This window comes from Heterocephalus glaber, unplaced genomic scaffold, assembly GCF_053883595.1.
Source record: "Heterocephalus glaber isolate CG9 unplaced genomic scaffold, H.glaber_assembly_v1.0 deba00001497, whole genome shotgun sequence".
Lineage (NCBI taxonomy): Eukaryota > Metazoa > Chordata > Mammalia > Rodentia > Bathyergidae > Heterocephalus > Heterocephalus glaber.
Window position 1 is genome coordinate 26,909,999 of NW_028258320.1, and position 25,504 is coordinate 26,935,502.

The following is a 25,504-nucleotide window of genomic DNA, read 5'->3' on the forward strand; positions in this document are numbered from 1 at the left end:
GAACTTACATTGGTAGTGGTCAGATAGTCATGGTTGATGAGTTGTTTGGTGATGTGGAAATTGTCCTAGAATTCTAGGGGTAGAAGAAAGATGGCATGGTCTAGGCAGCCCCCCAAAAAACTTTTTTTAATTAAAAGGCTTTTGAAGGTGTTTGTGCTCCTTATTCCAAGAAAATTTCAGAGTGGAGGTGAGTGGCCATTTACTCCAAATGTTGTAAAGATGGTGTGAGACAGAGGGTCTGAGAACAGCCTTAGTGAGGCCTCTTCTGGCTCGAAAGTTCAGTGAATTAATGAGGGCCCAGTAAAGTAAAGCTGTCACTGGGAAACAAATGCGAAGTGAGATAATTGGAGCAATACTAACTCTATTCATCATGGCAACAGAGAATCCTCAAGGTTACCCTGAGCAGAACTGAAACCCGAGAGCCAGATGGCCACTCTCAGCTTAGCACCACACTGATGCGTTCTGGCTGCCGCACCTACTCGCCTTGTACTTCTAAGGCCATATTCCCAGCAAGTGCACTAGACTGATCTGCTCTTGCCACCTCTGGGGCCTTGAGGGTTCCAGCATTTCTACCTTCACTTTCCATTATCAACATTTTTCTATCCATAGTGAACAGTCTTCAATAATGTTCTTTCATGTAAAATTTTTCCTTCTTATAAAAACCATTCTGTCTTTCTCCAGCTACTGCCTCACATGTCTTTCTAGCTTGTCCAATATATAATCCTCTCACAAGGTCAGAAAGAAACAAAAGCTATTTGTTAGTTAAATTTTTCAAAGAGCTCTTCCTCTTCACTGTCCCTCTTCTACTTCCCCTGAGTCTTCTGTGAATGGGCCTTCCCCCTTAGCATCCTACCAGCTCTGCTTTTGCAGGAGCCTCTCTGACCTCTGTGTTGCTAAATGCCACAGTCCACCCTCCACCCTTGCCTTACTTGGTCTGCAGGAGTGTTTGACAGTTAATCACTTCCTTCTCTTTAACCTTTCTTCACTTCACTTCTAGGATTCCTCTTTGCAGCTTTTCTTCCTACCTTGCTAATTACTCTTTCTGTCTCTTGGTTGATCGCCAGCTGCTGTACCCCAGTCTCAGTCATTCAGTTGCATCCCTTGTCCATTTTCCCTCTGCTTTGCTCACCTCTTCCAGTCTCATAGCTTTAAAAACCTGTCAGTATATTGATGACTTCCAAATTTACATTCCCAGTCTGGACATCTCCCCTAAATTCCAGACATGTGTACTTGCCCAACAGCCTACTTGAAATCTCCTTTTGTATGCAGGGATACACAATGTTGTCGCCCTATTTTTATTGCTTCAGAACTCATGCATTTTGGTGTGGCTTCTAATTACAAATGATTATAATTTACCAGAGGCTGCTCTTCGGCTGCTGGAGACCACTCAGCCTCCTTGGCCCTTATGTGCAGTTGAGTTAACTTCCAGTGAGCCCCTGTCAATCAAGGTCTGAGGGGAGTTCACGAATAAGTATTGCAGCTGGTTTACCCCTTAGTGGCCTGTACACTCTTACAAGAAAGTGTGCTTTGAGGTAGGTTCTGTTGCCCACAGGTTCCCAAAGAGATTGAGCTCCAGTAGGCCATGATACCAACTGGCTTTTATCGGGCTACTTCCCCTACGTGTGTCTCACTGCTTCAGCTGTCTATAGTGTTCTCTGTGATCATTTCCCAGATAAACTACTTGCACTCAAATACCATTCCAAGATCTGGTTGTGGGGAAACCCACCTTAAAATAGGTGTTAAGTTGTCCTCTCAACTACAGCATGGGCTACACCATGCTTATGACCTTTGTGCTCTTGCCATGGTCTTGCTTGTCTCAAAGACTGAGTGACTTCTTCCCCTTACTGGACAAATACCTTGATGCTTGTCTTGCCCTCACACTTGTACCTGGTTAGCAGATCTACCTCCAAAATCTACCTCAAATTCAACGATAAATTCAAGTTTATTTTTCTCCATAGGATTTTACACTCTGGCATAGTATAATATTCAGCATTTTCAAAGTGTTTGTCTCCAAACACTCCAATACAATACCATGAGAAAAGAAATATTCATTTGTTTCTTTTGCTGTTGTACCCTCAATGCTCAGAAGACAGTCTGGCATATGTAGTAAATGATCAAAAATGCTTGCTAAGAGGGATGTATGAATGCTAAAAAAATAAAAAAATAAAAAATAAATCTACCTAATGAGAAAAAGCTCTGGGGATGAAAGGATATTATATGGAAAGCTTGAAGATGATGAATGTGCTCTTGAGCAATATTTTTTGTTACCAAAATACTGTAAAAACTAGAAAAAATTCCTCAGGTGATTTAAGATTCTCATGGTTTATCACTGTAGGCCACCAGAGTAGAGATGCCCTATTAGGAAGGTAAGGAGCTCAAATGACTAATGAATAATTTTAAATAATGAATTCTGTCTCCCTCACCCCCCTCAAAACCACCAAAACAGTTTTATGCATCCAGCTTTATAGGAACACTCCTATTCATGTGAGTACTTTGAGAACAATGTGTAATTAAAATAAGTGTCACTCGAAATAAGTAGATTATTCCCAGGGTCAATAAATGTACTGTCCTTCTGACCCTGCTGATCAACAATGGGCAGTCAGGGAGTTGGGGTGCAGAGGTTAGGGCCACAGGCTCTGAAGTCAGCCTGCTGTGGTCAGTCTTGGCTTGATCTCTCACTTGTGGTGTGCCCGGTGGCAAGGTTACCCAACCTCTCTAACCTCATGTTTTGTACTTGCAAAATGGGATGAGAACTATGCTTATCTTATGAGGTCATTCTGATGATTCAGTGAGCTCATATAGTACATACAGGAAGTAGAATGGAGTATCTAGCACCAAGTAAGCCCTGAAGAAGAGCAAGATTGGGTCTGCAGTTGGTTTATGCTCTCATACATTTACCTGTCCTTTCTCCCAGGCTTCACTGTAAGTTCCAGGACATGTAAGCTACGCTTTCTCATAACATCATTGTCATGATTGTGTAATACTGCCTCATTTTACATTTTCATCCTGATTTTACTAAGGAAGCATAGAGAGCTTGCCTATAATAGTGATTTTCATCCAGGCTGGGGAACATCCTGAAGGAGCTTGCCAGAATGATTTTGTCACCCTTCACATGCTGTCTACAGATTCTAAATCACTGCTACAGGAAGCTACTCTTAGCAATGGAGTAGCAAAAGGAAGACTGTCTCCCAAAGATTGTGAACACCCTGACCTTTTTCTCACCTCACACTGCCCCATCCAAAATGACACAGAATGCCTCCTCTGCAGGTTTTGTCATGCTGTCTATTGCCCTCGGATCTTTGTAAGGACTGAATCTCTTTGAATCCTCTGCACACAGTGAGCTTTCAGATGTGTTAGTGCTTTGAACACCAGATCAGAGACAGCAGGAACAGGGAGCTCCTCTTCTTTACTCAGTCTTGTATTCTTTTCCTTACAATTATCCAGAGCGGGAAATCCACAGGGCAGAGTTGGGCCAAAGTCACAAAGGTGGCTCCTTGGCCAGTCCAAGAAGAAACTTATAAACGGTAGTAGGTCCACTGCCTCTGCCATGGGGCCCAGCTCCTTCACTGTCGTAGGAGAGGAAGGGACTGGAACTGGAAAGTGATTTCAGGACATTTAAGGAAGGAAAGATGTGGTTTGTCTGGAGATGGGTCTTAGAAGGCTGAGGGAAGCTGATGTGCTTTTGCTCCATGAACTCCTCTGGAGCACCAGTTGAGAAACGCTGGTTTGGAGTGTTGGGGAGGAAGGTCTGCGAGTCAGCAGGGGTAAAGCATTTAGGTTACAAGTAATCCTAATCAGTAATGAATGAACAGGGTGTGTGGATGGAATAGGAGTAGGACTTTGAGGTGAGTCAGTATATTGTAACTTTTAGAAAATGTTAGGGTTATTAGATTGTACAGCCAAGTGAAGTAAGATTTCTTCATAGCCTAGTTGTGTCTCTGAAAATCTTGTCAATTAGCCATGGAAAGAATATATCCTCCAGAATGGATGCTCCTTAGAAGAAGGTTTCATCCATTGTGCGTCCCCGCAGTGACTGCAGCACCTTACACATAGTAAGCGATGATTAGACACTTGTGGAGCCATGAAAGGAAGTGCTATACCGTGTACTAAAGACTTAGGAAAAATACATATTAATAATCAAATGCTGGATACCAAATAGAAGACATGTTTTATTATAACAAATTCTACATTGTTATGCAATTGTTTCCCCCTTAATCTTGCATTTGTTGTGTTGGGAGACTACATTAATACACAGAGTTTAGAAATTAGAAGACTTAGTTCTGGTCCATGTGCTAGTGCATCTGCTGATTTGAGGAAAGGTCTTTAATCCCTCTGAGCGTTGATTTCCTCATCTATTAAAGAATGACAATGGCAGTGGCACAGATATCACACATTTCAAGTACTAGTGATAAAATTCGTGATGAACAAATGAAACGGTACAACAAAGCCTCAGAAACTGTAACTGCTATGTGCAAATTCCTGCCTGTCATAACAGTCCATGTAGTATTTTTCAAAAGCAGGAGTCCAGCCCAGTCATATCTTGCAGTAATTAGTAATGCTTTGCATGAAGAAGGCCAGCTCACCCATCTTCCTTAGTGAACAAGCAGGAGAAAGCACAAGCCATGATATCAAGTACAGGAGGCTCCATGAAGCAAGGTCACATTAGTGAAGTGTTCTCTAGGATTCAGTGGCATTAGCTGGCTTCATACTTAGATTCACTTTGATTTTAAATCCCACAGACACTCAAGGTAATCATCGGTTTTTAGATTGACAGACGTTTTCTTCCGTAAATTATCTTAGTATTTGATAATTTCTAAACCATGTATTTAAATAGCAGATCACAATGAGCATATTTTGAAAGATGGCAGAGTGGGAAAGAGGGGAATCTTTCTTTTTGGTGTTCTGTAGTGCTAATTCTTAATTTTTGGAGTGATGCGCTCACCCCTCTTCCCTCCCCAAAATATCTCCCCGAAGTCTTACGTGCTCAGAGAAGTAGGGCTTTTGAGAGGTGGCTGAGAGGACACTGACTTCATCAATGGATGCATGTGTTAGTGAGCTCATGGCTGAATGTGCGATTAGGAGGCGGGGCCGAGTTGGCAGAGGCGGGTCACTGAAGGTGTGCTTTAGAGGACGTATTACCCATGCCGGCTCTCTTCTGCTTTTCCTGCTCTCCCTGCTTCTGGCCACCATGACCTTAATGGCTTTTTTCTGCCATGTCACTTCGCCATGCCGCTTCTCCCTTAGAATCAGCCAATCATGGACTAAAACCTCTGAAATTGTGAGCCAGAACAAATCCTTCTCCTTTAATTGTGTATGTCAGGTATTTTGTCCCAGTGACAAAAAGCTGACTGATGCACCTTGACAACGCTCTCACTCATAAACACAAAAACAATTGGCATTCTGTTTTCAGAGTTTGGAGTTTGAACCAAAGCCTGTGACATTAATATTTCTTGGTCTGGAACGTTACAATAGTTTTTCTTTGAGTCAATTTGTATGTTGTCATGAAGGAGATGCACTAACTCAAAGCTGTGTTGGCCTCAGCTTGTGAGACAGAGTTGATCCTATTATCTACAGTCATTGATTTGGCAATCTGATTTGGAAATTCAAATTCTAAGCTGTTAGATTTTTAGATGGCTTTTTTGCAGATTACATATAGTCTAACTGAAAATGCAGTGTAAACTGTAAAGAAAGGTACTTTATGAAATGTTTATAAAAATCGAGCATTCAGCAGATAATATGAAAATTAGTATTTAAAATAAGAAATAGGTACAGATAATCCAATGTGAAGTATTCATATGAACTGCACATTTGTGCATTTTTTATGACTTTATGAATATGTCGTGATTCCTTCATGAGTTGATGTGCAGAGAAATAACTATACTCATTATATGCCTAACATTATTTCAGGTAACTTTTCTGACTTTTGCTTACTTATTTGTCAGATGGGGTTAATAATACCTACTTTGTGTTAGTCAGCTCCCCATTGTGTGACAAAATATCTGAGATAATTTAAAAGGAGGAAAGATGTATTGGCTCAGTTTCAGAGATTTCAATCCCTGGTCACTTGGCCCATAGATGTATATTATACATCTATGATATAGACAGATATACATGACACAGGGTTATATTAGCTTTGAGCCTGCCAGAGCACAGCATCATGGCATACCAGATAAGATTTGTTCACCTCATGGTGGCTGGGAAGCAATGGATGAGAGAGAGGAGGGGACAAGAATCCTGGTAACCCTTCAAAGGAGCACCCCAAATGACCTAACCTCCTTCCATTAGGCCCCACCTCTTAAAGGTTCTGCCATCTCAATAGCACCATAGGCTGGTGACCACACCTTCAAAACATGGCCTTGGGGGGGGGCGGCATTTAAGATCCAAACCATAGCAGTTGTAATGTAAATGCACATTAATTAAATCATGCTTCATTTATTCAGTGAATGGAGTTTTGAATAGTCACATAAAGAAGTAAGTTATATAGCATGGTGAAAGGTATTTAGACCTATGGAAAAAGATGTACAGACTAAGAGGGATGGGAGATAGCAAGAAAGTTATGAAAGTTTGGGTAGGACTCTAAGTATGCAAAGTAAACAGCACAAGGGCTGGGGATTTAGCTCAGTGCTTCTGCCGCCTGCCTCGCAAGCACTAGGTCCTGAGTTCGATCCCCAGTACCAAAAAAAAAAAAAAACACAGTAAATGGCACATATCCAGTGCTCATTAAGTTTAACAAATATATAAGATCAAAAACTACAGTGAATGTTTACATTTTAAGAAATTATTACTGTAAGAGGCAAATCGCCATTAATTTCCTTCATAATACTCCCCCTCACTTCAAACTGATCCCATCATCCTGGCCTTTTTCTGAGGCAGTTCTGGAAGTCTTTTGGTGAGTGTCTTCAGTTGTACTGTCTCAGCTACTTTCACACATTTACCTTTCATAGCAATTTTGACTTCAGGAAAAAGGCAAAGTTTTACAATACTCAGATCCAGTGAATAAGGTGAGGGTAAACTGTGATGTTTTTAGGAGCCTGCTTTTCTGTTGGATGTCACTGAGCAGCGACATTCACTGTATTTTTTATCACAACCTCATAAAGGCACACATGAGAGGAGAATTCTAGAACTACTTTAGAAAGTGGCAAGAACAATGGGACAAGTGTGTTTAAAGAGAAAAGGAGTGTTCTGAAGGGGATTAATGGCAATGTGTCTTTTATTATAATAAATTTTTAAATAGTCACCTTACTGTTTAATTACCCCGACTATGGATGGGATTTGCCCTTGTCATATGCCTTGTTATAAGCCCATATAATACATAGGCTATAGATAAACTACATCTATCATATATATGACACATATAATGACACAGGATTGTATTGGCTTTAGTGGAATCATTGTAAAAGCATTTTTCTCTTTCTTATAATGTTATTTACTGCTGATATCTGTTGAGTGTCAACTTTACATAGATTAACATCATTGTATATGTTACATGTACACTTAAATCAATTTATTTCTTGTAAAATTTCTATAAATAAGTCTATAATTATTCTCAAAATTGAGAAAGAAGCTACAGAGTAATTTTGCCAAGGTTAAGATCTAAGAAGGGGTAGAGCAAAATTTTAACCCAGTTCAAACCCAAACTTGACTTGGAACACTTTGAACCAAGTTACATCTATGTTTTTACCAGGACATCTAGCTTGGTAAGTATTCATAAAATAACCTAGGTTTTCTTCTGCTGCTTCTCTTTACTTATAGTAAAGAGTTTCATGAGTTAAGCCTTGTGCTTTCCCAGAGCCCACTTTGTTGGGCTCACAACATACCCAGTGACTCATCATGCTTTGTGGCCAGAAAGAACTTCGATTTCAGAAGGTTTTTTGGTGGTCAAGAAGTCCCAGGTCTCTGTAAATTTTATCTACTGTGATGACTCAAGTAAATTAGAAAATAATTAATTTCTTGAGTATTTCTTATGGATTCAGCCTCCCTTAGTATGTACGTAGAGTAACAACTGGGGAGATTTCAAACACTCCTGAAATACAGACATTGAAATATGCTGAATTATCACTTTATTGTTCATAATATCCACTAGTGAAATCACTAATGGAAAAATTAAATCCTTATTGTGCTAGTTCAGAAGAAATGGAAAAGGAGCCAACTCATTCCTAGCATAGGAGAACTGCCATGGATTGCTGAGATTTGAGAAGGAGGTGGGGGAGAGCAACAATATGATATTTTTATTTTTGAACTTTTCCAAATCCTGTGGAACAAATTAAACAAGTGCAACTAAATCTCCAAATTAAATTTTACCAAACATTTTTTTCCACAGTGACAGGTGATAAATTAGACAACTTCCTAGGTCGTTTCCATTTGAATTATTAGTATATTTAAAAATGACTCATTTTTGACAGAGATTTTGGCAGAATCACAGTAATTCTGGAACCTGATTTTACTTTTTAATTGATAAGAGCTTAAATCGTTGCAATCTTAGAGCTCTAACTGGTATTTGGTACCAGATGTCTTCTTTGGTTCTTGGAAAGGATTTTTGAATTCACTAAGATAAACTAGTAAGCTGCTTGTATATTTCATTTTGCATGGTCCAGTGAAAGTTATATAGATTTGAAAGCAAGAAAATATAAAAATACTTTAAAGAAGGATTTAAACAAAAACATTCAAGGAAATAGTATTTTAAAAGACAAATTGAGAATCTATTCTATGTCTCAAAGAACTCATGGGGACTGCTTAGCTTTTCTGTGTAACTGTCTTCTCTCCGCTCTTCCTCTGATTACCTTAAACTGTTCTACATCCTCTCCTGTCACCCACCATCTTTTACATTGGAAGGTCATACTAGGAAACAAGAATAGGATGGATAAGGGCCTTTGTAAAATGATAAATGAATGAAAATATAAAGTACCATTGGAGTGAACCCTATCGTCATTCTCCTATGTTTCTGTAGTTACGCGGTTAGGAAATCAAAGCCAAGAGAAGAGCTTTACACTGAGAGCCAAGTAAATTTTGACATGACCTGAAGATCTAGTGTACCAAGGGTTTTCTTTCACATCTGCTCTGCATAATGTATTCCCAATTTTCTAATTAGTTTCCAACATATAAAAAATGAAGAGTGGCATTTCAAAATATCCAGACTCACAGCCTTACTTGAACTATGAATGTTATTGTAAAATGTTATCCTTCCCTGGGAAACCTAGAAAGGCTTTCAGTCCTGAGTATACTAGTGTAGTTTTGTATTCATGTAATGGTTCCACAGAAATATGCTTATTCCCTTTCCGGTGAGTCATGTATTACTCATTTAATACATATTCCCAGGATGTGTCCTCATTTGCATTTCCTGCCTGGCCCAGACTTGGCTTTATTTACATAACACAATTGAAAAATTGCTATTTAAGGGTTAAATTGGTTAACCCCTTTTGGGATTAATGTGTGGCAGATTCTCTGTAGCATTAACACAATATTGTAGTAAAGAGACCTGGGCAACTCACTTGCAAAATGAATAACATGACATTCTTGTAGGATTATGGAAATTAATTAGCAAAATGAGTGCAAAGTGACCAGAATATATTGTCTGTGTTCAGTTAATACCTGCATTATATATTTCTGTTTCTATTGAACACCATTTGATGGATATCATTTGATGAAAACTATGTCATTTGAAAATTTGGGCTTTTTAGCTTGCTTCTCTCAAAGTATCCTCCTACTCAGAATTTCCACCAAGTAAATGTTATTTATTCAATCACTCAAAAAATAATTACTGGATATCAAGCACTGCTGTGGATGTGAGGTATGCTTCAGTATAGGAGACTTCTTGTCTGAGAGGAGTTGATACCATATTGGGAGGTTGGCAATACACTGGAGTGAGGAGTACAGCTGCCTGGAAGTGCTTTTTCTAGCTAAGAAGTTCAGGATTGCACTCTAATAAGATAACACTCAGATGCTTTAATCAATTAGAAATCATTTATAAACTTTGTTCAGTGTCATCTGTTGGACTATTCTTTGGTTTCATTTGAGACTTTTTCTTTTTACAAAAATAATTCTGTACATATCAAACACGTTAGGATAGTCAGATTTAATAAGATTAGTTTAAAACTGGAAGAAGGGATATTTCATGGAAATACTGACTGCTGGGGGAGAAAGAACCAAGGTCAGAAAAAGACTCAGGGTTAAGAAAGGAGAGAGATAGATGGCTAAAGTTCACAGGGAAATTAACGGTGCTGGAGGATAGGCAAAGAGATAATCCCTGGACAGCAGGAGCCTGATAGATTCCGGCGCACCCTTTCTTGAAGCAGAGACAACTAATGACAAAGTGAAGTCAGCACTTCTTCCTTACTCTGCACAAAATGTTGTCCACCTGAGAAAAGCAAAGCCTATTTTTTCAGTCCCAATTATATTTTACAATATTGTATTCTCATGGTTGTTACACAGCTTATTCCTTTTCCTATGACTCATATATTATTCAGAAGCTACTGGCTTTCTGTAACTTTGACTGAAACCCCACAACCTCCAAAGTAATACCAACCTACCAAAATTGCAGGTGATATTTTCAGAACCTGGGGAGAAGGGTCATCACCAAGTGGAGTAGGCTCCACTCTGTTCTGGCCACTTTAATGGACGTCTCTCAGGAACCATGCTTAGTGAAAATGTCTAGTAGGATTCCTGTCTCTGGAGGTGGACCATAACTGCCACTCCTGGCCTTCAGAACAAGGGCCCCATCTCCTATCTGCCTTGTACCCAGAGGGAGGACACAGGTGTGTTCAGTTGGGCCTCTTCGTGGCTCTGAATCCTGAAGCCAAAAAGTCCACTGACCCCGAGATCAGCTTGGGGTCACACACTGCATGCTGCAGAGGACCTGCCCAGCTCAGGGTCACAGTTCTGGCTCAGATGCAGCCAGTTGATGTTGCAGGGAAAGAAGAGGCTGTTTTTGTTTGAAGAGTCTGATTTTTTTTTTAGGAGGAGGCAGAAATCTGGATTCTTATATGAAACTTCTTTACTTGTGGATATTAACAATAAATTAGGGGTTTTTTTAGTTTAGTTTCATTTTGTTTTGTGGGATTTTTTTCCCCCATTGAGGGTTTTCTTGAAGGACAATGTGCAATCACCCTACAAGCTGTATGAATTTGGTTGAGTTATTTTTCCTGTGTGGGTTCAACATTAGGAAAATTGGGTCCACCGACTGTGAGACCTTTTCTAGCCCTGAGAGTCAGTGTTTGACCTGTGAAGCCAAGACTGAAATGCTATGATGTGACAAGGTCAGTAGATAGTGCGACTATGTCCATCCTGGGAGCAGAGCAGAGTATCTGTCTGCCACACCTAGCTCTCTGAACCACCAAAATATAATTTTATATATATTATATATGTATACATGTATGTATCATATGTGTATATATAATATATATGCATATATATATATGAAGCAGACATTGCTAGCACTTGCAGGCATTTATTGAGGGCTTGCTCCAAGCCAAGCTGTATACTAGGCATTATTCTTTAGAAATCTTTATGCAAAGAAAAAGTTTGTTTTTTTTGTAGACCCAAAATTTAGTGCACCCAGTTCTGGGTGGCTCAGAATAAGGACTCCATAATTGTTAGTTCTCTTCTCCTCCTTCCCTGAGGCTGTCCAGCATGGAGGTTACTTCCAGAACTAATTTAGCCTGCCTGCCTTCAGGCCATGTTCACCTTCCTTTAACACTTTCAAGTTCCACTGAAAGACTGCTCAAGTATGCTGTCTTTTATTCCTGCCCACGTGGGCTGAAAGCTAATTCTTCACATTCACTTTTAAATATTAAAGCATCTGCTATATTCCTGGTCCCATTCTACCGGTGATCAGGATAGGCAAAAGCCTTGTTTTTAGAAACTGAAATTCTGTGGGGGATAGAAGGAAGGAAGAAACAAACTATGAACTAATGAATGAGAAATTGATCAAATAGTGTTATGCAGAAAACAGGTGACATGGTAGTTATTTCCATCCTACTTTAGCTTCGGTGGTCGGGAAAGGCCCATTGTAGGAATCAGTATATCATCTGTGACCTACTGAAAGATCTAGATGAAGAGAGCATTCCAAGTAGAAAGAATAGCAAGTTCAGAGGCTGTCGGGGAGGAAGAAGTTTGCCTCTTAAGAGAACATAAAAAGGGCCAGTGTACCTGAAGCATGAGCTCAGGGCGCACAGAACCTGTAATAGATGAGATCAGAGAATTTGTTTCCATACAAATGTTTTTCCAACTTACTTATATAAGTAAATTTTCTTTTCCCCAATTAGAGTAAATTATTTTTTAAAGGGACTAGAACCACTCTTTTGTTGTGTGTTCACCAGATTACTTAAATTTCATTTAGTTGACTATGAAGAGTTCACTTGTTTTATAGCACAGTGGGCCTCCATTGCAGTGTGGTTTGATGTAGGAACAGTCATGTTGGGCCCAAGGAGGCCAGGAGGGGCTCGTCCTTGTCCACCTGCTGTATGTCTCAGGACAAAGTGTTATTCTGTTCTTCACTCATGTGCTGCTTTGATTCCATGTTGTTTGAGCCAACAGATAGCAGACCTACATCTGGTTCAGGGACAAAGAAGCAGCAGAGGGACATTTTCACAAGTCTGTCATTCAACAGCCACCACCACAGGTGCCCCTTCTCCCCCTAGAGGGGCACAGTGATGGGAAATGTGCTTCATTCCCATTTCTAACAAGGAGTGTTCTCCTGTCCTCCATCCATTGCCCCAGAGAGGGTAAAGATAGGTAAGAAGCATCTCGTGTCATTCAGAGTTTTCTACCCTTAAAGCAAAACACATCACAGGTGCCAGTCTTTTCTGCAGGGCAGCGGACCATCACAGGCCTTGCTCCACTTGACCTTTAGAGCTCCAGATTTGAAGAAAAGGATGTCGCTGGGAGGAGTGATGTGTGAAGATGCCTAGTTCTAGCCACTTTTTGAATTTCTTGGGGAAAAAATATTTTCCGTAAAAAAAGAGGTTGCTTCGATAATTTTATCTTTTCTACACATTTTAGACATTGAGAAATACATGTGTTAGAACTGTTTGCAGTTCTGCGTGGAATGGGCATTAGGACTCCTGAGTCGAGAGTTGCTTTTTAATAAAAGTTACTGTCAAATTGAGTTACTAGTTTGTTCTCTTCCTGTTTCCTGAACTTCAGTGAACACATACATTTTAGATTCTCATATTAAATCATTATTTACTCATCCTGATGTATCCTCTCACGTATTATTTCTTCTTCCAAAGAATAATTTTCTGGGTTAATAATTAGCACTTCCCATTCATAAAAGATAACCAGTTTTCTTTAAAAAATTACACTTGACGTGTCTCAAATAATATATGAGAGTATGTATACATATGTTTTACTCTCTAACATTAGATTTAAAAAGAAACTGAATTCACTGATTTCTGAACTCCAATAAAATGCCACTTTAGGGAACTGCTTAAAGGTTTGATTCTGTCTGATTGGTTTTATACACCTAACTCTCTTCCTTTCATTCTTATCCTTGGTTTCTTCCTTTCCAGTGCTTTAAATGGGCACAAAATTTCAAGAGGGGTGGGTATAGTTCTACAATTGTTTTTTCTTTACTAGCAAATATTAAGCAGAGTATGTTAGTTTTCAAAATGTAGCCAAAACTACCTATTGCAAGATAGCCCAGTCTTCTTAGTCATCTCCAGAGAAGTGCATGGGTGTTGTATTTTCAGGACAACCTCCTGGAGTAATGTGTCAATGTCAAAATGGACAGCTGTAAGCTCACCTTTAAAGGTCTTGTTCTCAGCCTAATCAAACCCTGCAGAGTTCATTACATTTACAAAATCCTCAAGCCCTGATTATGCACAATAGAAACAGTCAATTTCTTTTAGCTAAGAATATTCTTCATTGGAGCCCCTCAGAGAAAGAAAAAAGCAATAATTTCCTAATCAATTCTGAGTTATTCATGCTTCACTTTCATATATTCAGGAGCATATGAAAAAAATGAAAAAATTCTCACCTTCCTATTTCTTCAGGCCACATTGCATACAGCTCTGCCAGCTCAGAAATAACCTGGCTTTCCTAATGCTATTTGGGTTGATTAGAAAAACTATGCTTTTATCATTAAGGGTAGCCCCTTGTATATTTGGTTAGCTATAAAGTGTGCAACTGTCAAAAATTCACAAATGTGAAGTGCTGAAGACATTGTTATGCATCATTTGTTCTTTTGTATCTTTTTTATCTTATCAGCTCATTTGCGTATAAGGTAGAGCCTTTGCAAAAGTAAGGAAGAAGTCAGGGTGGTTTGTTGAGTCCTTCTATTTTTTGCAGAGTTTATTTGAGCAAAGAATAATTCATCTATTCTAATTCGCCTGGAATGCAAGATTTTGAGGGAATGCGGTAGCCCAGCTGGGAGTGTAGAGCTATTGTAGATAAGGGAGGAAGCTATGAGGACCAGCACTTTAAAAGGCCAGAGGAGTCAGAGCTGCTTTTTGCAATGCTAGGGATTGAACCCAGGGCCTTCCACATGTTAGACAACCATCTACCACTGAGTTACATCCCCAGCCCATGGCTGCTTTCTGTGGGTGTAAACCAGGCCTCCTGAGGGTTCAGGGAAGTGATCATTCCCTCCTCACAATCAATCTTTTTAGAAAAATTAACCCCCAATGTAGCTGCCATGTGCCCTGACGTAGACAGGGTATCTCCAGTTTTAAATGGCAGAGGCTGAGGTTCTGAGGAACAGGAGAGAAAAGGCAGTTGGAAACAACTTCCAGACCACTTAGCCTCCGGTCTACCATCACTTTGAATCCCTGACCATGGTCCCCGCAGAGGACATCCAAAACCAAGTTGTCTCTGAAGTCAAGGGTCTCCTGTCAGTATCTGGTCTCTGAACTATTTTTATATTCTTTATCATGTCTGTAATCTCAGCCGATAAGGGAGGGTAGAATATGCCCTGAGGAGGCTTGTGGAGCATGTTGAATAAAGCCAATCCAGATTACTTTGCTGTCTGAAAGCTCCCTTGTAGATTAAATCATTTGCCCTCTCAAAAGCTCAATGAGTTGCTTTTTCCTTGTGTTTCTGTGAGCAATGCCTATGTCATGGCCTCCATTTGAAACAAGGAAAAAAAGAGAGCACATTTTGTTACTACAAGTTCTCAGGAGTCACATTCATGATGCAAATGCTGTTGTCATTTTATTTTTCTCGTTTTAGAAAGTGTTTCATGTTTTTGCTGAATATTGAACAAAGACAATTATGTAAAATCCATGTCCTGGTGCTCACTATTTTTTGTGTGACACATTTAGAGGACAGAGAGAATATTAACACTTTACTACACAGAAGGACAACAACCTTGGTGGCTGGACACTACTGGATTATATGGGATTTCTGTTGCTTTTTCAGTCTCAGAGTGAGACAGCAGGAATTCATGGCCTTTGATTTAAAAGTACATGTTAAGGATAGAGCTGCCAAACCCCTGGCTCACCCCAGATGGTGAGCAAATCAGAGTATACTTTGTTGGCCATACTGTGTCTCAGAGCTATTACCTCTGTTGTTGAAGGAAAGTAGTCATGGATCGTCTGAAACACACAAATGTGGTTGTTTTCCAGTACAACTTTACTCATAAACACTGAATCTTGAATGGCATATAATTCTCACATGTCAGGATATTCCTTTAAAAGTGTGAAAGCTAGTTTCAATTTGTAGATGATATAAAAGGTGGTAACTGATCAGATAGGGCCCATCAGTGGTAGTCTGTAGACCCCTAATGTAGAGATTAACAGAGACCTCAAGAAGGAGCCTCAGAAATTGAGATGACTTGTAGGAGACTCACCTTCAGGATAGAGGCAGGATAGAGAGCAAGGTAGCACCTTTGTCTGCTGGGCCCCGGAAGGATTTGTGAAGAAGTGAGATTTAAGGAACTATCTCAACACAGGTATGAAGAACCCTCTTCCCCTTGCCTGAGATGGTTTCTGCCATTGGGAATTACTCCTGAATACCACCGAATAAGCAGATCATATATGCTTCTCTGATTCTTCCCATATTCCTAAAACACTTATTGAGCATACACTGTGGGAAGCCCTGGTTAAATAGATGATGATAGAAATTTGCAGCCAGCACCGGGGTGCTCACAGGGAATGAACATGTGCAGAGGACTACACACAGGGCCAGCGAGAGTTGGAAGGGGAGACACAGATTGCAGTGTCCCTGGCACCAGCCCTGGAGACCGCCTAGACCTCACCTTCTCCTTACACAGATAGCTTCTCTGACCTCTCCCAGCTGGGGTGACTCATAATTCAGGATGGCTTGAAATGAGCTCATGATGGATGTTCATTTCCCACCTAGGATTGCCAGGAAAATCATGACTTCAAAGCATTTTCACATTTTGAAGATTCATTTGGAAATATATTATCAGGATTGGCTCTGGGCTGGCTGGTGCCTCTTAAAGAATGTTTTGGTTTAAATTAGAAACATTCTTCCAATGACTCATATATTGAGGGCACTAACCTCACCATTGGGCTGATCTATTAATGGATTAATAGCTTGAATGGCTTGTTAAGAGGTGGGGCCTCCTTAGGGAAAGTATGTCCCTAGAGGCACGCTTTTGAAGGGTGTATCTTTTCTCTGGCTCTCTTTCTTTCCCTACCAGACATGAGATGAGCAGCTTTCCTCTGCCATGCCTTTCCACCACAATGTTTCTTCCTTGTAACTAGCCAACCTTAGACTGAAACCTGTGAGACTGAACCAAAATAAACCTTTCCTCCATTAAGTTATGTTGGGTATTTTGTTTCAGCAATGAAAAACTAACACACAAAGCCTGATGCAAGTTTTTGTCCCTTATTTAAGTCTCCAAATGGTAAAAATCTGAAGTAATGCTTATGCCATCATTCTTCAAGAGTACTGTCTTCCTTATTAAAGAGTATGGGTGAGCTTTGATAATCATCAGTGTGTTTCATTTTGAAAACTAAAGCCCCATGCAAATACCCTGAGTTCCACTTCAGAAGGCTGAACTCGTCATTGACTCCACCAGACTCTCACATTTGCCAGAATCTTCAGTGTGGGGCCATCAGCTTCTGCCCCTGCTTGCACAGCTGCAGGATCTGTGAGAAAAGCCACAAGAGTCTGGGAAACAAAATGTCCTGGCCAGGGGGTGGATTGAAAGACACAATTATGGGAATTATTACTCTTCTTATTTAGTGTAATTATAGAGTGGTTTTTTTCTCTGAAAAGCTCCAGAAAAAGGTTGTGTTGGTTGGGATTATTTATCCTGGGGAGAAGGCTGGAAGGGAGGGGGTAACTCAGAAATAGTGATGAGTGGTTAAAAGATAAAAACCTGCTGTTCTCTCTTCTCACTGAAGACAGAAGATTAAAAAATTGGTAGGAGAGGTCTAAATTGGATATGAGGAATAATAATGCCTCACTGGTAAGCATGATTAAACTCCCAAGTCCATGAGTAACCTCAGAAGTGAATTCACACGGGAGGTCTCTGTGGCTAGGACTTGGGTGTCCTGCTCGCAGCCAGCTATCTTAGGAAGGACTGTCCTCAATCTGTAGGGCAGATCACCAGCCTGGATTCCTAAGACCCCGGTGATTTGGTAAAGCAAGCTGATACCGATATATGATTTAGAGGGAGACCGGCCCTCAAAGGCCTCATGTGCTCATAGGTGGGGCTTTTGAAAGTAGCTGGATTGTAGGGGTGCTTCCACTGGCTTGCTGTTAGGAGGTGGAACCTGGTTAGACATGGTCCCTGGTTAGAGGTGGTCTCTGGGGGCATGACCTGGAAGGGTGTGTCACCTTCCTTGACTCTTCCCTTCTCTCTCTGCTTCCTCACCATCAGTGACCGGGGCAGCTTTTCTTCCCCTCTGCCCCTCTGCAGTGCTGCTCTGCCTTGGAGCCAGCTAACTGTGGACTAAACTGTGAGCCCAAGTAAACCACTCCTCCTTCAAGTTGTTTGTGTCAGGTATTGTCTTAGCACCGAGACAGTAACTAAGACAACGGACTTATGAAAGTCATCCTTGAAGAAGACAAAGTGCAGCAAATGTTATTAGAACAAAGTGTCCAACTTCACACAGGAGAACTGGGCCTGGTGTGTCCTGAGTTTGGAGGAAAAGTTTGCCTACAGTTGGATCCCTGCCTGGGACAGCAAGGATTTCTATGCCAGCCATCAACTGATGACACTTCTCCCCTTTCCAGTCTTTTCCCGCCCACTTCCTGCACTGGCAGGTCAGGTTTCCTGTATTTTAGACTTGTCTATGCCTCCACTTCGCAGGTGTCAGTGGCAAAACAGGCATAGAGCACAGGGTGATGGCTTTCCAGGGTTTCCCTGGCACATCATAGTTTCTAGCATACATGAAGCGCTCACCTGGGCCAGAGCAATCACACAAAGGAATGAAAGGAGGATGAGGAGGATGGGAGGGAGAGAGGAGACATTCAGTCAGTGAGCTGTCTGAAGTGGAGCTCCAGATTTCTGCTTGAAATATCCCAACTTTCCAATGTTGGCAACTAATTCAAATATGTGTCCGTCTGTACTGCAATATAATGGACAAAAAGATACGTATTTATGATGTACGATTTCATGTTTTCATGAACATGTACAATGTGAAATAACCATGACCAAGATAATAAATGTGTCCATTATCTTTCATATTTAACATTTTCTTTGTATGTGCTGAGAACACTTAAGATCTACCCTCTTACCAAATTTCAAGTATACAAGTTTAGCAAATTTCAAGTCTAGTAATGTTAACTGTATTCATATGCTATATATTAGGCCTCAGAACTCATTCAGTTTTGCCTTACTGAAACATTGTACCCTTGACCAATGTCTCCCTATAACTCCCCTCCCTACCCTACACACACACACCCTTAGGTCCCTGGAAACCACTTTACTCTATTTCTATGAGTTCAACTTCTTTAGATTTCAAGTATGTATGATATCATGCAGTATTTGTCTTTGAGTCTGGCTTATTTCACATAGCATAATGGCTCCCAGGTTTATCCATCTTGTCACCAATGGCAAAATTTCATTATTTTTATGGCTGAGTAAATCCATTGTGTACATATACCACATTTTATTTATTAAGATTTGTTGACATGCACTTCATTTGTTTCCTTATCTTGGCTAGTGTAAGTAATGCTGCACTGAACCTGGGAGTACAAACATCTCTTCAAGATACTGATTTAATTTTTTTTTGGCTGTATACTTAGTAGGGGATTACTAGGCCATAATGTAGTTCTATTTTTAATTTTTTAAGGAACTTCCATGCTGTTTTTCATAATGGCTCTGCCAGTTTACATTCCCACCAGTAGTTTGCAAGACTTTCCTTTGCTCTGCATCCTCACTGATACTTGTTACTTCTTATCTTTCTGATAAAAGCCATTCCAACAGGTCTGAAGGGATATCTCATGTTTTGATTTCCATTTTCCTGCTGATTAGTGAGCTCTAGCACCTTTTAATATACTTAGTGACCATTTGTATGTCTTTTTTTTTTTTTGGAAGGAGGATTGAACTCAGCACCTTTCGCTTGTGAGGCAGTCACAGTGCCATTGATCTAAATCCCCAGCCCCTATATGTCTTTATTTGAGAAGTATCTATTAGGTCTTTTGCCCATTTTATGGTTGGGTTATTTGTTTTTTACTATTGCATTGTATGAGTTCCTTATATGTTTTAGAGATTAACTCCTTATCAGATATATGACTTGCAAATGTTTCTTTCCTCTCTATAGGCTATTCTTTTATTGTTTGATTGCTTCCTTTGCTATGCAGCATCTGTTTAGTTTGGTGTAGTTTCATTTATTAATTTTGCTTTTGTGGCTTCAATTTTAGATATTGTATCCAAAAAGTTACTGCCCAGACCAATGTCAAGGAGCTTTTTGTCTATTTTCTTCTAGTGGTTTTATAGTTTCAGGTTGTATATTTATCTTTAATCCATTTCAAGTTGATTTTCATGTGTAGTATGAGGTTCAGATTTCATTTTTCTACACATTCCTACAATTTTCTCAACACTGTTTATTGAAGAGGCCATCCTGTTCTCATTCTGTGTTCTTGACAAAGATGTTAATTGTACATATATAGATTTGTTTTATGGCTCTGTTTTTTTTCTATTGACTTCAATGTCTGTTTTTATGCCAGTACCATACTGTTTTAATTATAATCGCCATGTAATGTATTTTGAAGTCAAGTAGTAGGATGCCTCCAGCTTTGTTCTTGTTATTCAACATTGCTCTGCTAATTCAGAAATTTTAAAGCCGTATGGGGCCCTAGAAGTCATACATTTTCTACTTGTTGCCAGTGTGTAATCTTTTAAAATCATATAAAATTAGATTTAAATCCTCATTACTTATAAGCTGCTAACCTTTGCAAGTTACTTAGTCTCTCTGAACTCAATTAATAGTTAATAGTTTAATTCTTTGATTAAATTATTATATTGAATCATATGAAATTGCTTGTATACAGTACAATGTTACCTTGGTGCATGAATTTAATTCGTTCCACGATTCTGGAAAAGATGGCTGTGTGAAAGATGGCCATTGTCATGTTCCTCACCCCATGCAAAGTTCACAGACAGGAATAAAATTTTGCCAAACGCTTCTGTTTGTGAACCAAACTGTTCACAAACAAAAGTGTTCCTGAACCAAGGTAGCACAATACCTGGTTTGAGCCTATGAAAATTTACATTCTTGTACACCCCTGTAATCCCAGCTACTTGGGAAGCTGAAGCAGGAAGACTATGAGTTTGAGGCCAACCTAGGCAACTTAGCGAGGCCTTGTCTCAAAATATGAGAAAAAAATGGCAGTTGTATATGGTCCAACACAATAATACAAAATCCTATTTTCTATATTATTACTTATTAATAATTGCTACTAGTAATAATTAATGAACAATATTGATAACCATTGATTACTATTAACCATTAAACATTATTACTAATGTTACATCTTGTCCAACTACCCCCTTACCACATACTTATGACCCCCCTTCTCTGCTCTAGTTTTACCACACCTCCTATCCCTCTAAGTGTGCTCAATAGCTATCTTACCAGGTTTACAGCTTACTGTTTGTCTGCCCACACTTGCTGGAATTCTAGCTTTTATCAAGCCAGGGACTTCCTTGTTTTGTTCATTGTTTTTCTGTTTCCCTCTCACTCAAGTGCCTAGAATAGTGTCTAGCACTTAGTAGGCTCTGGGTAAATGTGTTGAAGAATAGAGTTACATATTGCATTCCCAAAGTTTAACTGAGTCCACCACAGACACCTTCCTTCAAGCCTTTAATGTTTGGGGGGCTACTCATTAGAATTAAATAAAATACAAATGTAATTTACAATGTTAGAGTTTTCTAGGACTTTTCCTATGGAACTGATGTGCAAGAATATTAAAATTTTTATTAAGTATTCTGTGCCCAAGATCTAAAAAACTGAGTTTATTTTTTAATAAGAAACATTGAGTTTTGTTTTCTTATACTTTTTATTGTTATAGATGTGAGTTTTGAATAGTGCTACATCCTTATTTCATTTATTTACTTATTTATTATTTACCTATTTATTTATTGAGTGTTTCTGGGCATTGAATGCAGTGTTTCACACAGGCTAGGCAAGAGCCATATCCCCACTCCACACTGAACTTTTGAAAAGATAATCAACTGTGTTGCCCTTGGATAGAAGGAAACTAGATTTGTAAGGTATTTCTCCTGGGCAGCAAAAGCTGCTTTCACAGTTTCCTTGTATGTATGTATGTGTGCACACATGTATGTAAACACACACTCATGTAGACCTACACATATATGCATGTATTTATTTATATATTAATATTCATCAGTAGTGAAGGAAAGCTAAATGTAGTAAAGAAAATTAAACATTTTAAAACCCAATAATAAAATAAAGCAGACCTGACTGGATTCCAGGGAGACAGAGGAGAAAATGGTGGCATTGTCTTTAGAAGGAATGTCACAGCAGCCTGTGTGAAGGGGAAAGTGCTGATAAGCAGAATGACAAAAGCTGATTTCATGAGTGATTCTAAGCAGCCCGGGTACACTCCCCAACTGATGGCCAGCTATTTTTGGTATTCCACATATCATGACTGACTACACAGAACTTGACTTGAGGCCACAAATATGGTAAGTCTGTGGGAATTCTGGGAGGTCCTTAGGTTGTTTGTATGGTTCCCTGCCCTTGACTGTCCCCACCCCACCCCTCACATTTAAATTGTCACTTCTGAGCAGCTCCTGCTTCCTTACTAGGAGGTGGGGAAAACCTTTACATTTACCAAGGCAGATATTTTTAGATTTGATGCTATCTGTAAAGCGTTAACTAATTGAGTTATCGGGTTTCACACTTGGCCACAGAGAATGGCAGTGGAAGAGGGAGAGGTCTTCCCAGAACAAGTAAGCATTTACCGCTTTCAAATGAATTGCTTTTTCCTTATAGAAGTTTTGCTTTGCCTTAAATAATTTTGTTTTTAAAAGAAAGTATGTTGCTCAGTAGGAGGAAACTAACCTATTCATAAGAAACTATGAATCGCTTGAGTCAAATACATGTAGGGCAGTAACTGTCCTTTTTCTTTTGTTGAAATCTGGACTCTAGGCATGTTTTGCCTCTGGTATGATTTAGAGTATGTCTGGCTAAGGCCTGCCTAAAGAGAATGCATAACAGAATGTGAAAGAAGATGGGTTATTGGGAGCCCAAGGAGGGTCTGAACCCATGAATGTGAGATTTAAGTGACTGGACTGTACTTTAGAAAAATCTGAAGGCTTTAAAATACAGGTTTTTCTGATATATCAATTACAAGGGAAAGTAGGAAATTTTGCAGTTGGGAGCAATAGTAGAATAAAACTTTGTTTTTAAAACTCAAAGAAATGATAGGTGGAGGGTGTAACTGGAGGTTGGAAAATGTAATTTGATTTCTGTCTCAGTGGAATTGGACATAGATATAAATAAGTCATCTTGTTTGATAATTGTAAAGAATTAGAATAGTAAACCATCTCCCCCTTAAGAAATTCTATATTGAAAATATAAATATTTACAAAATTTTGAAATATTTGATTTTGGGGGATTCATAAAATACTGTTCAGATTCTGATTTGTTTGAAGATTTCATGTGGTCTCTGGTTTCTACCTATGTACTTTGAGTTCATAACAGTTTATCCGGCCATGTATACACACAGGTTCTAGGAATAGAGGGAATATTCTTTGCTATTACTATAATATATTAAGCCCTTAGCACACAATGACTTTTTTGTTAAAATTTTAGTGAAATAGTCATAATGGCTAGAAAAACACATAAAAATGAGGGCATTGCTACTTGTTCAGGTAAGCAGGCATTCTAATGGTTTTGAGAAAATAACTGACATTTCAGTTTGGGTAAAAAGCATTTTGGGGAACTCTTTCACAATTTTTATCTTTATTTTATGTGTTTGGTTTTTTTTTCTTTTTTGGTACTGGGGATTGAACTCGGGTCCTTGAGCTTGCAAGGCAGGTGGTGAAACCACTGAGCTAAATCCCCAGCCCCTTTTATCTTTATTTTAAATGGATTTGCTTTTAATCTTTGTACTCAAATACTGAGTACTTTCTGCTGAAGTATTAGCCTTGCATGACCTTTGTGGATTGTAGCTATATTACAGGTAATTTATGAAATTTCAACCTGAGAGACACTTTGCAAACATTTTATGTGACTTAGAGAAAGACCTCTTCAGATTAAACATTGAGATTCATAATAAAGCTGTGAATATTGTTCATGAATTCCAGGAATCATTGCTAACTGTAATTTACTACATAGTAATATAAGCATATTGGCAAGTAGGTCCTAAAAATCATATCATTCTCAAAATAATCAATTCACCCATCAAAAATTATGAATTATTAAATTTGGATGTTCCATTTGTTGTGGAACTGAAAACTTTATCGTAAATTAGTTAGACCTCGGTTTGAGAAGTATTAATTGCCAATTGCTGTGAAATATTTAAGCCAAGTGCAAATGTAACATATGTTAAAGGCTGTACCTGAAAAGCTCTGGCCCTTTATGAATTTGCAAGCCTAAAATAAAAAAACCTGAGATCCAAAAGGAAAGCCCAAATAAAAGTAGACCATCTTCTTTCTGCCTCATGTCAGAATGTATCAACTAAATAGTGAAAGCATTTTATTCCAGCCCATATGTGCAGCATTTTCTGTTATGGTGGGCATGCTGTTTTAAAAAATGTGTAATAAAATGACAGACTGAATTTGAAATTATCATGCCCTAAGCAGTAACTCTGGAAGGGTACTGACCCGATACAGATCATAGAGAAGTCCCATCACAATAGAGCAGCATGTACTATTGCAGTTCTGGGTTTAGTTGGACAGTGATTAAGAATTCTTCCTCTCCTGGCTTCTATCTCTGACCTGAATACAAGTCTGAAGAATTTGTCTGCTTGAGCTGAACTATGGATAAAATCCTTGCTAAGAGGGTATAGTAGATAATTACTTTTTCCCAAAAGGTTATTCATACTTCCTGCTGCTGCTATGTATCTTATGGTTTCTACAATGCTTAAAGATTTTCTGTAAGACTATATAGTCTGTATTGGGGAGGAAATGGTGGTTTTACAACTTGTTAATGGCGAACATTTTCTGCACAAACCATTAGGAAGGTAAATGTCTATGTACCTTTGCTGATTTTAGAAACAGCCTCTAATGGGTTCGTTCACATCGAGTCTGTATGGAAGAACTAGTTTTGACATAAAGGACTGATGAAAGTTAATTCTTAATCTCTTAAAAAATGACCATGAAAAGAAAGCTAGACTCTAATACTGAACAAAGCCCAATGTAATCCAATTTTGTGTACATTGTAAAGGCAGTTAATAAGATTCTTCAATAGCAGGGATGTAAGTTATTTTTAAATCCTATAAGTGAACCTTATAGTATCACATAGAAATTCTTGGTATTATTCATTTTATGCTTTCCAACTCTGATTTCTTCTATTTTGTGTATGGTTTTCAATAATTGTTTCAGTATAAATACATATTTAGCAGCTGGAGGAATCTCTCATTGTTAATGATTTTTACTTAGAAAATTGGAAACAGGTAGGATAATATATACAAGTCAAATTCAAAAAATGAATCCAATTTATCTTTTTGTTGCTGAGACTATACAGCTTCTCATTTTGAAATGGTAACTTTTAGTTCTGTAGTAATATTTACTTATCAGGTAACTTTTTTGTGTGTGTGACAATATAAAGGTGCTACCTCGGGTCATTTATAGTTTTGGGTGATAATGAAGTTAAAGCAATATTTGAAAAACAAAAGCAAATTTAAGATATAATGTGTTGTCTTTTTGAAAATTATATTTGTAATGTTAAGGCATTTTTAGACACAAAGTAAAAATTCATTTTCCAATTCTTTAACCTAATTCAAGTACATACATACTTTTTATATTTTCTTTTTGCCATGGTTCTCAAAATAATATTGCAAAAGCTAGAAATAAAAATTGAACTATTTGTTTTTTAATTGGGCTGTGGATAAAGGTATCATTAGATTATATAACATTAATTTTAGTAGATATCAAGCAAATTTCTATAGTAATCAGTAAGAA

General features: G+C 38.8%; 1 protein-coding gene across 23 annotated transcripts in view; it reads left to right on the forward strand.

Annotated features, from left to right (window-relative positions):
- The window catches only part of Ank3 (ankyrin 3), a 515,763-nt gene that overhangs the window by 243,440 nt on the left and 246,819 nt on the right, over positions 1 to 25,504 (forward strand). The window contains exon 1 of one of the 23 annotated variants that reach the window (XM_087185527.1): positions 21,705 to 22,060. The exons of 20 other annotated variants lie outside the window; for them this stretch is intronic. In XM_087185527.1, coding sequence (XP_087041653.1) covers positions 22,058 to 22,060 — 3 coding nt within the window. In that variant the 5' untranslated portion in view covers positions 21,705 to 22,057. Of the gene's footprint in view, positions 1 to 21,704; positions 22,061 to 22,118; positions 22,328 to 22,966; positions 24,385 to 25,504 lie in introns of those variants that run through there. 2 more of the 23 variants (XM_087185522.1, XM_087185523.1) reach the window with 2 other exon arrangements.